This window comes from Bombus pyrosoma, linkage group LG15 (genome assembly GCF_014825855.1).
Source record: "Bombus pyrosoma isolate SC7728 linkage group LG15, ASM1482585v1, whole genome shotgun sequence".
Taxonomy (NCBI): Eukaryota; Metazoa; Arthropoda; class Insecta; order Hymenoptera; family Apidae; genus Bombus; species Bombus pyrosoma.
In genome coordinates, this window is record NC_057784.1 from 6,947,825 (window position 1) to 6,962,144 (window position 14,320).

Below are 14,320 nucleotides of genomic sequence, written 5' to 3' on the forward strand. Positions count from 1 at the left end.
AAGCGAGTGCGCACTCTGGTTTTATTCCGACATCCGGACTCCGTGACTTTAGCGCTTCGTCAGTTGCGTACTCTTCCGTTCAAGCAGCTTATGACATTTTTTTCTGTTACTACAAGATGTTTACTTGGATGAGCCGTGCGAATTTCGACGAGGATCCCGATAATTCCGCGTGCAAAGCCACCATGAAACTGCTAAGGCGACAACAGTAACTGGAAGGTACGTGATCCGGCGTGGTTACGGGCGGCCCGGGTATGTTTATAGCCTGCAAACTCTGACATAGCAATGGCGTACTGTCGCCGTAAAGGCCGTGCCAACAAAATTCTACCCTGCCTTATTTAGTCTAAGTTAAGTGTGCACGCGGGAAACCAACAGCAAAACAATGTCTCGTATGTGATGATACCGTTGTTAGTGACACGAACAGTTTGTGATTTTTGGTGATGAAAAGTGGCGTTTTTCGGTGATTATAGTGCCTCGGTTTTCCCCACTGTGTAATGACCGCCGATTGTCGAGCGGCACGCCATCCTGCTGTAGCTGACTGAGGTCTATACTGTAAAGAGATTAAAAACTATGTGAGTTCGGACCGAAGACGAGTCAATGTTTTTATTAACAGTGAAATACAGTTTTGAGCGAGACCGATATTTTTCTATGAAAAAGAATATTACCATAGTAATCTATGATACGGCTATAGGAATAACCATTGACACGTAAGGAAAATGATTGATGTGTTTTGCACCACACTCGTACATGAATTATCGGTAACAACTCCAACAGACTTGAAAGTTCTCACTTATAAATTATTTTTCGGAGTCTTGATGAGTGAAAAATGGATGACAGATTAAATAATCATTCGAATTTTATGAATGTTATGTGATTGTGCTCAGAACATCTTCGTGTAAAATATGATATTCTTTCACAAAATGTTGGATATCTATAGTAAAAATATTTATAAAAGTGGTTTAAAATATGATCGAATATTGATCAAAAGGTTATGGATAAAGAGAATTTCTGTTTCCTGTTAGTTTTTATTATTTTAGAGGTTTGTTTGTGTCATGCTCAGTAAGATATATTTACTGTCAAGGAAAATTTAAATTTTTGATCATGGGACTATGTATCTTACATTTAATTAATGATTTTTAATATTTCAAAGTGCATATCTACAACGATATATGATGTTTTATTTCAATAAGCGTAGAAATATAAAATTTAAAGTTGGGGATATAGTCAAGGTCGAAGTTAATCTATCTATTATATGTAATATGACATTTACTTCAGTTTTTTTCCTAATGAATTCTCTTAAATGCTGTTATAATTACTATATCCATAATATATCATTATGAATTTACCTATCTATTATCACTACTATATAAAGATATATACATATAAAAAATGTTTCTTGAGGATAATCTATGAGTTATAGTACTTTTAAATACAATAAAAGAATTTAATTTATGTAATTAACATATGTAATCAAAGATTGTTACTATATTCATTTTAATATTCAATAGGCTAACATATGGAGATATTGTATTAACTTTCGTAGGAAAATAGTTTCACAAATTCTAATATAATTCTTTAATGTTATTATAACATAGATATACATTTAAAACATAAATAATGGTCTTTTTATGTATGATTTACTTACTTAGGACTACATAGCAACGTAGAGGTGCCATGGATGATGAAGAGCGTCTTGAGGGTGAGGAAGAAATGGAACTAGATGAAGCCTCTGATGGTGAAGATGAAGATGAAGAAACAACAGGGATTCCTGTATCACCAGCAAATTCAGATCAATTACTTGGCCCTGTACCAACAACTCCTGGTAATAGTGAGTATATGTTTTTACTATATTTTGATAAATTTATAATATTAATGGTTTATACATCATAACATTTCAATACATAATATCATTATAAAAATTATGTCATTTCAGAGGAAGCACAAAAGTTTGTTTCTCTTGCAGTAACCCCAGATGAAGCTTTTCATGATCCTTTACGGTACCAGAAATTTCCACTCCCTGGAGGTAAACCTCTAAATATTAGGCGGGGTCCAGGTAGACCTAGAAAAGAACGGCCACCTGGAATTACACGTGGTGGAGGTACTCGTAGACCTTTTGGAAGAGGAACGACTAGAGGAAAAGGGTTAGTATTTTATTAGACTGGAATGCATAAATATAACTTTCTCTATTAAGTTGTCTTGTATATAATATATGAATATTTATGTTTTTTATGTTATTATATTTATTATTTTATTTATTTAGTCTTGGATATGCAAGAGGTGTACCACGTCGTACTAAAAGTAAAGATGATGATACACATTCAGAATCCCCAAGTCCTCTTCGTCTTGGTGAAGATGCTACTCCTGATGGAGAGACATCTAACACTGAGAGATGCATGCCAGCACCAGAAGAACCACCATATTTTCCAGAACAATGGTAAAAATATTTAATGTTTCAGTTTTTATTTCTATATTAACTGAAACTGTAAGTTAATAATTATTTTAATTTCTAGGCCAGGGAAAGTATGTGCTTTATGTAATTTGGGTGAAAGAAGTCAATTAGGTCAAGGTGAGTTGTTAAGATTTACCTGTCCTGAAGGTTTTACCCCTGAAAAGTCAACTAATCGTGACGAACCAACTGATCACCTTGTTGATATATCTACTGGAGACAAAAGCCCGAGAACAGCAGGTCCTGGTGCTGTGACTTGTCGTAGGCAAAAGAGTCTAGCTAAGTGCAGGTATCTGAAAATTATAATAAATAACTATGTATGTTATAAAGTTGTTTTAATGTTGTTTAAGTTGTTTATAAAAAAAAACTATTTTTTATAGAAATACTAGTCTAACAAATTTTTCGGAACCAGTGGAAGAATTAACCATAGTAGGATATTCGGAAGAACCGGAAATAGGAACGTTATTTGAGTCAACTGGGCACTATTATGTTCATCAATCTTGTGCAGTATGGTCAAGCAACACTCAAGAGCTGACAACAGAAATATTAAGCCCAGCGGTAGTACAAGCTTCATCGAGACGTTGCGCTTGTTGTTCTCATTATGGAGCTGGAATTCCTTGCAAAGTCAGTGTTTCTTCTCTTTTATAATTTTTTGTAGATTTTCATTATATAAATATAATTAATTCCATATTAGATCATAACATACTTTTTTTTTTTAAAGGTGGCGTCGTGCAATCGTTATTTTCATTTACCGTGTGCTGCAGCTTCAAGTTGTTTCCAGGATACAAAGAGTTTGTCTCTCTTTTGTAGTCAACACTTGGGACAAGTTCCACTTTTGTGTAAGTGCTATATGGTAGTTTCTTTGATACAGTTTGTGTACAATATGTATGGTATTTGTGTACAATATTTATATATATTAGATGTACATATTTATATATTCTATTTTTTAGTGAACGGTGACATTACTTGTATGCATTGCTGTGGGATGGGAGATGTTTCCAACCTAGTAATGTGTTCCATCTGTGGCCAACACTACCATGGTAGTTGTGTCGGTTTAGCACTACTACCTGGTGTACGAGCTGGCTGGCAATGTGTATCTTGCAGAGTATGTCAGGTGTGCCGTCAACCAGAAGATGTTTCAAAAGTAATGTTGTGTGAACGTTGTGAAAAAGCATACCATCCTAGTTGTTTACGACCAGTTGTTACATCTATACCTAAATATGGTTGGAAGTGTAAGTGCTGCCGTGTATGTACAGACTGTGGTTCACGTACACCAGGCGCTGGTCTTTCATCACGGTGGCATTCCCATTACACTGTATGTGATTCGTGTTACCAACAAAGGAACAAAGGTTTTTCGTGTCCTCTTTGTAGAAAGGCATATCGGGCTGCCGCATATAGGGAAATGGTTCAATGTAGTGCATGTAAAAAATTTGTTCATGGTACCTGTGACCCTGAGGCTGATCCATTAACTTACCAACATCGTAAAGACGTTAAACCTGATTATGAATATGTTTGTCTACACTGCAAAAATATGGCACTTGTGAAAAGAAAAGATAATATTGATGATTATGGTGGAGATTTGAGTTTAAGTGCGTCACAAGAAAGTCTGTATGGTGATGGAGATTCGTCAGAATTTGATTATCAGGGAGGATCAGAGGAAGCACTGTATTCTATAGGTCTTGGAAAAGGAAAACCATTCTGTGCGACTAAAATTGCAAAGAAGCGCTTAGGACTCGGAGGTGGGATAATTGGCCGCCCGAAAGGAATTGGTAAACTTGGATATCAAAAGCGACAAAAGATGACAGAATTTGGGAGGAAAAGGGGGCCCAAAGCAAAAATGAGAGGTATCTTTGGTGTACCTGGTGTAGGATTACAGGTATGATTCTTTGCACAATTTCTTAATGCGTTTCTCTTTTTCAAAAATATATTATGTGATTGTTAATTAATCATCTATTAATTATTTCAGAGACCAATGTCAGACTCATTTTCAAAAGAAGATGAACCAGGGATTGAAAATAGACTCGTATTATGTTCTGCAAAAGATAAATTTGTATTAACCCAAGATATTTGTGTAATGTGTGGTGCAATTGGTACTGACCAAGAGGGGTGTTTAATTGCTTGTGCACAATGTGGTCAATGTTATCACCCTTATTGCGCTAATGTCAAAGTTACTAAAATAATATTACAAAAGGGTTGGCGGTGCCTTGATTGTACAGTATGTGAAGGTTGTGGTGAAAGAAACGACGAAGCTCGTTTGATTTTATGTGATGATTGTGATATCAGTTATCATATTTATTGCATGGATCCACCACTGGATTATGTGCCACATGGTACATGGAAGTGTAAATGGTGTGCACACTGCCAAACATGTGGTTCAAATGATCCAGGATTTAATAGTAGCTGGCAAAAAAATTATACACAGTGTGGTCCCTGTGCATCTCACACTGCCTGCATATCATGTCAAGAAACATATACTGAAGGAGATCTAATAATACAGTGCATTCAGTGCGAAAGATGGTTACATTGCGCGTGTGACTCGATTAAAAGCGAAGCAGAAGCAGAGAAATGCGCAGAGGAAGGCTATATTTGTGTACTTTGTCGTCCAAGAGATGTTCCACCGCCCCACCTTTTATGTAACCAACCTAAACCACAACCAAATAAATATCCTCGCTCCCCGCCACCAGCATCACGCAGTCCTGAACTGTACAAACCTTCCCCTCAACAATACTTGGTTGATGGCGTTTATTTATCTGAAGCTGGTATGAATCATATAAAATCATTAACATCAGAACATCAACAAACAAGGAAGAAAAGAAGAAAAATGCATCCCTTAATTGACAAAGAAGCAGATATAATGGCTACTATAGAATCTGTAGTTGCTGGTGGGAGTTTAGACAATTCTTTAGAAGAAAATGGAGGAAAAATAGATTTAACAGATGTTAAAGATGAACCTACAGAGGTACTCAAAGAAGGCATGGTATGGACACCACGTGGTGATCAACCACCACCAGAAGGTTTTAGTATTTATACTACTGAAAATGGAATACCAATTTTAAGACGAAAACGGCAACGTAACTTGCAAAAATTAGGTATTGGAGGTTTTATTGTTAGAATAAGGGGTACTCGCAAAGATAAAGAAGAAGATGGAGATCCAGAAAAACCATCAGATTCCGTGGTCGGCGTGAACGATGACAAGCCGCGCAGAAAACCGCAGAGAAGAAAACCAAAGACAAAACTTTCTGAATGTTTTCCTCTCTATATGCAGGAGGCGTTCTTTGGTAAAGATCTTATGGATACAACCAAAGAAAAGGAATTGGAAAGCAGCAGCGAATCGGATAGCGAACGAAATGTATCTGGGAATGCAGATACCATTCAGTTATCTCAAGATGAACTAAAAGCAATGGAACAAGTCAAAGCTAAACAAGAGAAAGAAGAAGAGAAAGTACCTCCAGAACCACCCATAAAACGTGAAGAAATCGTGGATGACGAAGGTAGTGATACCGAAGCCCTTGGTGACATTTTGCCTATTTCAGGTGACTTACTTGATAGTGATCTTGTTAATACTATAATGAATGAACCAGATGAAGACTTAGCTAAAGCTAGCGAAGCGTTAGATGAGTTAGATGATACACCAGGGGCGACTAAAGATGAACTGACTGATATTCTTAGTCCACATTTCAATTTGGAATCAATGGTCCGAGATACAGGTAAGCTATCTTTTTTTCTTTTTTTCTCAGATTTTACTATAATAACATGAATCAAATAATGACTAATTATGTCTTTATTAGGACTACCTAACATGGACAGTAAAGATATTGAAGAAATATTCAAAGGAGTTTTAACTGATGAATCTCAAGAATCTCAAGAATCATCAGTTTTTCCTGTTCAAGCTCAACCTCCACACCCTGCACCTTCTACCACACCACTTGTATCTCCTTCACCACATCCTGGTAAATTGATTTAATCATACTTCTTAATAAGCAATTACGATTTAAAATACATACTTTCTATTTCATTGTAAACATAATTTAGGTATACAAACTACAATGCCTATACCTCAAAGACCTCAAGTACCTGGTACATTGCCTCCTGTTGGTCAGTCTAATCTGAATTCTCCAATGAGTTTTCCACCGCCGTCTCCTTATCATTCGGAATACAGCAAGTACGTTGGTACTTACATATAACATAAATTTAAGAAATGAAATAAAATTTTAATTATTTCTTTTTATTTTTCTCATGTAGTAGCCCACAATTTAGTCCAGCTTTTTCTGAACCACCGAGTCCATGGGTTAATCATGATGATGAGGGTACCTCATCAGCGGGCAATACTACAATTTCATACAACCAAAGAAGTAATCTTAAAATGGAAGCCGATGAAGCTCTAGGTTCGGGAGCAACTATATCTTCTGTTCTTTATGCAAATCTTAATCATCCAGAGTGGAAAACAGAATATCCGGGTATATATTCGTTTTATTATTGTTATTCTGAATTAATATAATTTTATTTCCAATGTAAGTTCAATTTAAAGATTATATTAATTGTATTACCTGTATTACTTAAGCTTGGTCAGAAAGGTGTAAACAAATACTGAAGAAGTGGCGTGCGTTACCTAATGATAAAAAAGCTCCGTACCTAACACTGGCACGAGATAATAGAGCCGCAATTCGCATGAAAAAAACTCAACAGGTAAGAGTAATTCCTAAGATACTCGTAATGATAACATAAGTGCTAGAAAAGCGTGAATCTTTATGTGATACGTATCCATTTTCATCTTCAAAGATGTCTTGTGCTAACACACAGGTCAAACTAACAGCTTGTCCTTTGTGTCCAATACCTGTACTTACAACTATTGAGGTTTCATTTACATGATCTGTTTAAAGAAGGAACCTGTTAATGTATAAACATAGACATATAACCAAACGCAATATAAAAAATTCATGAACAGTTACATTAACTTATAATATATCTCCTTGACTTATTATATGTTATATTAAAGTCTACTTACTCATTTATATTGGATATAATATGTGATTGCTTTACCTCTATGTTGGTCATCATCATGAATGTTATTACCTAATTATACACATGTCGAAACATATTCTTTACTTACATTCTAAATTTGAACCGCCATTTTTCGAACAATATCCATATCTTCAGTCAGATCATGTTCCATTAGAAGCGTAGATGCCCATTTTTGTTACTTTAGGAATACTGATTTAAATCTAGCTTTTCCCCGATAGCGTTCCTTCATGTTCCTTAGAATCCTCCGAAGAATTGAATTTTACACTATTGCCTTTGTATGATGTATTTTCGAAATATGTAAGCCATGAATACTATAATGTAAGTGTGTGAACGAGGCACCCCTTGAACCGACAGATATCCAAGGATATACCAAGCACCACCCCAGTCACTGCAACAAGTGCACCTACCATCATCACCAAACCTGTAACAACTATGACATCAGCTCAAGTTTCTCCAGTAGTAGCTATGGCCTCCAACCAAAGGCAGATTGGGCTTTTGACCTCAGTGGGCAGTGAAAAGACACAGGAAAAGAATGGAATGACTGTGTCGACAACAGGAGTGACAGTATCAACAGTTAGCAGTAATCATCATGCGGAGGTGTGTGCGGTGCAGGGACCGCCGAAGCAGCTAACATCTACTTCCCCAAGTCCTTCTCCAACATCCACGACCCCTTCTTCTTCACCCAGGCCCAGTTCTGTGAATTCTATTAATTCCATTAACAGCCTGGCGCACCAAGAGATATCCGGTAGCCAGGCTAGAGTAGCTCAGTCGCCAGCCACGCCTTGCACATCAGCAACTGCTTCTTCTTACTGCAACACGGGCGCCGGTGAAGGGCAGCATCAAACATCACCATCCCAGCAACGTCCTACACCTGCTCATATTACGATCAGTACCAGTACTATCGCTAACAGTCTGAGCATTTCTCAGGCATCCCCCACTACCAACGTTATGGTGGGAGTAGGTCCTGTTCGCCAATTATCCTCGGTAGACCACCAGATTAGAGTGCTCACCCCATCTGAAATCATGCGCACCCTTCCTTCCCTCAGCCAGGAGCACTACGATCCGCCACCCACTGCAATTATTCACACTGTACCTGTACAGTCCCCGGCTATGGTGAGCCACCTATTCTGTGCCTCTAGTGTCTTGCCTTGTGCCACGTGTCTGATCGACATTTAGCGTCCTTTATCCGTCTTTAGATCAGAGACAATAGAATTCTTGTTGTGTTATGCAACAGTGACACTTTAGTTATTCCTACCAAGGATCTGAAACACTCAAAATCTAGAGTACCCTGTACCATTAATGTATTGCATTGATATGAGAAATAGTGTTTTGGAACATTGGTTTGATGCGATGAATCATGCAATCTTATGTTGCCTTTGCATCTATCAAGGTGTATTATATTTATTGAATATTATTTAGTTTGATTGATCAGACACTTTTCATTATATATACAATTTTTTATTGAATATATATTATGCTAGACTGCAGTACTGTAAATATTTTATTTTGCATACCTCAGTACATTGTACATGGCATGTTGAAGACAACTGGTAGCACATTTTTATTTCTTTTTTCCTGTTCCTTGTTATTCCACAGATATAATATACAAATATATCTTCCTTCCTATCTATCCATATAAGTATATTGCTTTTTATGAATTGTATTACAAGTTATTGGTAGATATTTGTTGCAATGTAGTATATTATATCCCATGTACAACAATATTATAGTTAGTTTTACTAACGTCTGCTGCTTTTTACATTTTCAGACGCTTTTACCTTTAGTAGTACAAGCTGTTGTACTTACTGTTTTTATACAATGTTATAATTGTATAATTAATTATTATTATTTATTGATATTTGATAACTAATATAAATTTTTATTCACTAACAGTATACTTAAAGTATAATTAATTATATTCTCAATGATGATTTTTATTATAAATATAGCATATACTTTCCTTCTTTTATTTGATATGCGTAAAAAAAAAACAATCTTCTTTCTTGTATAGTATAAAACATAATTTTCTATATTCAGTAATGCAGTGCATGGAAACTACTATAAATTAATCTGAGATAAATGTCTATGGGTGTTCTGTGTGGTAAAGAAGAGTTTTTTATACAAACTTTTGATTAAATAATACTTATTTTAGATGGTGGCTGGTTATTATAATTATGTTGCACATACGGAAATATTAAGATTTTGCTAATTATATTAATTTAGTAATATGTCATTACTTTATTTGAATGTTAAACTTGAAGTACACTTTGGCTGATTGTCAATTTGCCTTATTGTATATTTTATATTGCTTTAAAAGAAAAACAGATCATTATATTCTTCAATTATTTTATTAATCAAATAATGGAACATCTTCGAAATAAAAGTATGTTATAGCTATTAAATAATTCGTATTATAACATGTTAAAAACAAACACTGTAAGGATATAATGATCTTCTGTTATGGTTAATTCTTTAAATCTAACAAAATTGTGTTTAACAGGAACAAGAGAGACTTTCCAATAGAGATCGTTCCAGTAGAGAAGCTGAACAAGAACGTCAATGGAAACAATTGCAAGCACTACGTCAACAGCAAGCACATATGCAGCAACAAGTTATTCATGACCAACGTATACATGGTATATAATATTTATTTATATATATTTATATACTGCAATAAACATTAGATTTTACTTTTAACTTTCAAATATTTCCTCAATAGCTATCAACAGAGTCCATAGACAAATAAGTGAAGATAATACAACTCAAATAAATACTGACAATACTACTGGATTAACGACACAATTACAAGTCTCCACATCACAGGTATAATTTTAATTTATAGTTACAAACAAAAATTATAATAAATTTTTATAAATATGTACAAATTATTTTGTAGGATGGAAATCATATGGGACCACTAGCTTCACAGTCCCCTGGTTCACGTAATACATTTGCGACTCCTCCCGTAAAAGTTACACGAGGTTTAGCACCTCAAAGCCCTCACCAGGGTATGCCACGTTTACCTAATCAACCCTGTACAACCATGACACGTCCAGTTGGAACTGTGGTTAGACCAGGGATGCCAAATAACTTTACACAACCGCCCTCTCCATTTTCTCCGCAAGCACCACAGTCTCCTCACGATTTTCCACAGTCTCCAGCTTCATCACAATCCCAGGACCATTTTCAACGTTTTGACAATACCGAAGCTTACTCTCAAGGTTCTCAAACATCTAGGTCACAAATCGGTGGCACATCAAACTATTCCACGTCCCCAAGAAGCGATGTCTTTTCTCAACCGCCAGGTACGCCGCGGCCTATGTTTAATGCTCCTACTACTCGCCCTTCCACTCATGTATATGCTCCATCTCGTACGCCTGATCCTTATAGTAGCCAGCCTCCCACTCCTTCTCCCGCTTCAAATTATTCCTCACCAAGACCAGAACCTCGACAAGATTCGCAACAGCCTGAAGTGTTCAATCAACAACCAGAAGTAAACAGACAATTACGAGATCTGTTGCAAAGACAACAATTTAATAAAAAAATAGAGCCTGTGAGCACTACATGGAATCAAGGTACGTTATATAGTAGAAGTTAAAAAAAGTATCTCTTTTTTATTAAAACATAAATTGTATGTATATTTATATTGATTTCTAGATGGTCAAAGTAATACAGAAAACAATCAACAACAGTTTGATACGGGTCATGTACAACTTCCACAACATTCTCAAGCGACAAATAATACTGGCGAAGGCACTTTCAGGCATCCTCTACCACCTGGTATTGTTAGACCTAGGATGCCCATCCAATCAAATGTTTTGATAAGAAATCAAATTGGTAACATTCTGCATTTTTTATCTTGTTGCTATAATATGGCTATGAAATATGTTCTATATGTCTTATTTTATTAATAATATTTAACATGTACTTAGGAATAAATACAAGACATCCTGTAGCGGGAAATATAGATGCCAGGATACAGAATATAGATCCACGAACTAGAATGATTCTGCAAAGACCACAGGTAGCTGCAACTATAACTCAACAACATTTTCAAGGAAATCAAGCTTTGCAAACACGAATGCCAGCTGCAAGAAATACTATTACAGAACCTTATGACGTTTTACAACAACAAAGATTTCCAGGTGGATGTACATTCTATATTATACATATTATTCTTATATATATTATTATTTTTTATAATAAATATCATATTTACAGATCCCAATCAAGGGCAAAATATAACGCAACGGATAGTGCGAACATCCCAGGATAATCTAAATCAGGGAATTAGAATGTTAGGTCAGCAAGGAGTTGGTATAAGAGCACCTCTGATACCAGCAACAGTTAGTGAAACCACTGTTAGTCCTTCTGAACCATCAGAAATTCCTGACAACGTCACTGCAGAGCTTGAGAAATTAGAACAAGAGGGAGCACCGATGGTTGAGGTCGAGGGTGTGAGTGCAATATTAGGAGACCTAGGCGATGATGATGATGAACTGCTTGGTAAGTAAAATATTTAGACTATAATTCATGTATTGTAATTAATTGTGTAACACAAAGTATAAATATAAACTTGAATTCTCTATTTCATTACAGCTGAAATGGGAGCAGATTTTAATATTTTGGAATACGCAGATCCCGAATTAGGCAACATAACCGGTGGTGAGAAAACAAATATACTTGATTTAGATTTAGAACCAGTTGAGGTAGAGACGAAGGACGAAAAACAAAAGAAGGAGATTAAGGACGAGGATCGAAAATCGACAGAATTAGGCGCAACGAGTGCGGTGCACACTGACATAAGTGACACGTGTACGACAGCTACTGTACAAACGCCGACAGAAACGTCTAATGCTCCAACACAAGCACAAACAGTAACACCTATTACCGCAACATCACAAACACCACAGCAACCGTCCACGATTATGCCTCAATCACATGCTCAAGCTGTTGTTGTACAACAACAAATGCATCAGCACGTGCAGCAAGCTGCGGCAATGGGCAGACCTATGCCTCCAGGAACTCGCTTGCTTTCGCCTGATGGAGCAGTTGGCGTTGTTACATCAACTAACACCGTTACGGTCAGTTATCCGTCCACATTTCCTGGACATCCTCAGAGAATACCACAAACACATATCCAAGGTAAGCGATTCTTGAAATATATTCACTCGACTGCGTAATGGTATAAAATTTTTAAAAAGTTACTTTAAATATTGGTTGTAATTAAATTTTATTATTGCAGTACCTCAACAACAACAGCGTGTTGTAGCTGGGATGAGAGTAGCTGTACCAAATGTTACTAACAGGGTAGTTGCTGTAAATCATATGATTGGCCCACGTATGCCCCTTGCACCACCGCCGCCACCACCTCCACCTCCGTATCCTGGACCACCACCCCCTTATCCCGGACCCATACAGGTTTGTACATCTTACACGTATTCTCGATGTTCTGATGTTTTTGCATCGCTTTAATCTTGAGTATTTTTTATGCAATTATATCTAATAACACTTTCTTCTAACCACGAGAATACTAAATATCTCGCAATTTGATAAGTAATGATCGCTACATCAAAGACATAACACGTATTATTAAAATCGTTTTTCACTTTCCTAATGAAAATTAAATATAACAATCTTAGTTTCTTACATATAAATTCTATTCTATCTCTAGATTTCTATACACGATACATCCATTACGAAACATTTGTTGACGTATACGCGCGGATGTTGTATTTTCCATGTCAAATAATCATTGTTAATTCTGTAATTTTGTAGCATTTTGAATTTTAATGTAATTGTGTAATATGAAGTATCGAGTTTTTTTAAATATAACGAGCGAGAGCAGGAGGTCTCGAATTTGTTATGAACGTAGGACGTAGGCAAGTAATTTATTTAATATAAAAGTATTGGCTGTGGTAAAATGGTGTTTTCGCCTGGGTGTTTGCAATGCATTGGTGTTGGTGCATGTCTAGATGGGGCTGTGCCCAGGTGGGCGGGGTATGACGCGGCCCCCAGTCCATATAGGGCATTCAGTACCGGTGGCGGGTCCACCAATGGCCCCTGTGGTACATACTGGTACGCCCGCAATGACACCTCACCCTCACCGAAGACCCTTGCTTCTGCAGGTGAGCAAGACTTGGGGACTTTTCAGCATTCAGCACAATGTATCACCTGCAATGATATCAAACTTCAAAGATTCTATCCTCTAGATTATTTTTAGTATTTCTGCACCATTTTTATTTCCTACCTTACACATTGTTCTTATTAAAAATCATTTAATAAATTTAATCAGAGAAAAGAATATATTAGTATCACAAAAATTTGTTCTGCGTGTATTGTATTGAATATAGTAACATATGTATAAGTCTACATCACCCTAAAAGTAAAATTTTTATGAAGATAGAAATTTATAATATCTGATTATAAAATAGTAATTAAAAAGATTATAGATTTTATCCAATAATTCTTACATATAATATATACTATTAATAAAATATGTTGCATCTTTTTGTGTGCATGTATGTTTTGAATAAAAAAACACTAGGCTTCATCAGATCATGTATATTATTTTGCTTTATGATAATTATAATTTTATGTTTATATTTTTATACCATAAGTTTGTCTAAATAATGTTTATGTTAATAATTGCTGTAGGAGTAAAATATTTGCATGTTTGTATTTTTTTTATTTATTGGGATGATCAGTGTGCCTTGTTTTAGTATGTAACTACTCACTACATAATATTATATGACATACGAATATAGTATCTAATTATATATCACTGTTTCAATTCATTGAGCCACATACATAGTTCTATAATAACCCATTGACTAGTTGGAGATTCGATAAGCT

General features: G+C 35.8%; 1 protein-coding gene across 17 annotated transcripts in view; it reads left to right on the forward strand.

The window, feature by feature from the left end:
• Positions 1-13: 13 nt before the first annotated feature.
• Positions 14-14,320, forward strand: part of LOC122575635 (histone-lysine N-methyltransferase 2C-like) — a 29,467-nt gene continuing 15,160 nt past the window's right edge. For 4 of the 17 annotated variants that reach the window (XM_043744865.1, XM_043744872.1, XM_043744873.1 and 1 more), the window contains exons 1-23: positions 18-216; positions 1,647-1,825; positions 1,931-2,138; positions 2,258-2,431; positions 2,508-2,732; positions 2,824-3,067; positions 3,165-3,282; positions 3,394-4,319; positions 4,410-6,150; positions 6,232-6,393; positions 6,476-6,605; positions 6,686-6,900; positions 7,005-7,129; positions 7,820-8,062; positions 9,966-10,101; positions 10,185-10,288; positions 10,362-11,040; positions 11,123-11,302; positions 11,398-11,610; positions 11,687-11,971; positions 12,065-12,610; positions 12,711-12,886; positions 13,441-13,593. In XM_043744865.1, coding sequence (XP_043600800.1) covers positions 1,672-1,825; positions 1,931-2,138; positions 2,258-2,431; positions 2,508-2,732; positions 2,824-3,067; positions 3,165-3,282; positions 3,394-4,319; positions 4,410-6,150; positions 6,232-6,393; positions 6,476-6,605; positions 6,686-6,900; positions 7,005-7,129; positions 7,820-8,062; positions 9,966-10,101; positions 10,185-10,288; positions 10,362-11,040; positions 11,123-11,302; positions 11,398-11,610; positions 11,687-11,971; positions 12,065-12,610; positions 12,711-12,886; positions 13,441-13,593 — 7,137 coding nt within the window. In that variant the 5' untranslated portion in view covers positions 18-216; positions 1,647-1,671. Of the gene's footprint in view, positions 705-910; positions 1,037-1,646; positions 1,826-1,930; positions 2,139-2,257; positions 2,432-2,507; positions 2,733-2,823; positions 3,068-3,164; positions 3,283-3,393; positions 4,320-4,409; positions 6,151-6,231; positions 6,394-6,475; positions 6,606-6,685; positions 6,901-7,004; positions 7,130-7,819; positions 8,579-9,965; positions 10,102-10,184; positions 10,289-10,361; positions 11,041-11,122; positions 11,303-11,397; positions 11,611-11,686; positions 11,972-12,064; positions 12,611-12,710; positions 12,887-13,440; positions 13,594-14,320 lie in introns of those variants that run through there. The other 13 variants (XM_043744862.1, XM_043744861.1, XM_043744868.1 and 10 more) reach the window with 13 other exon arrangements.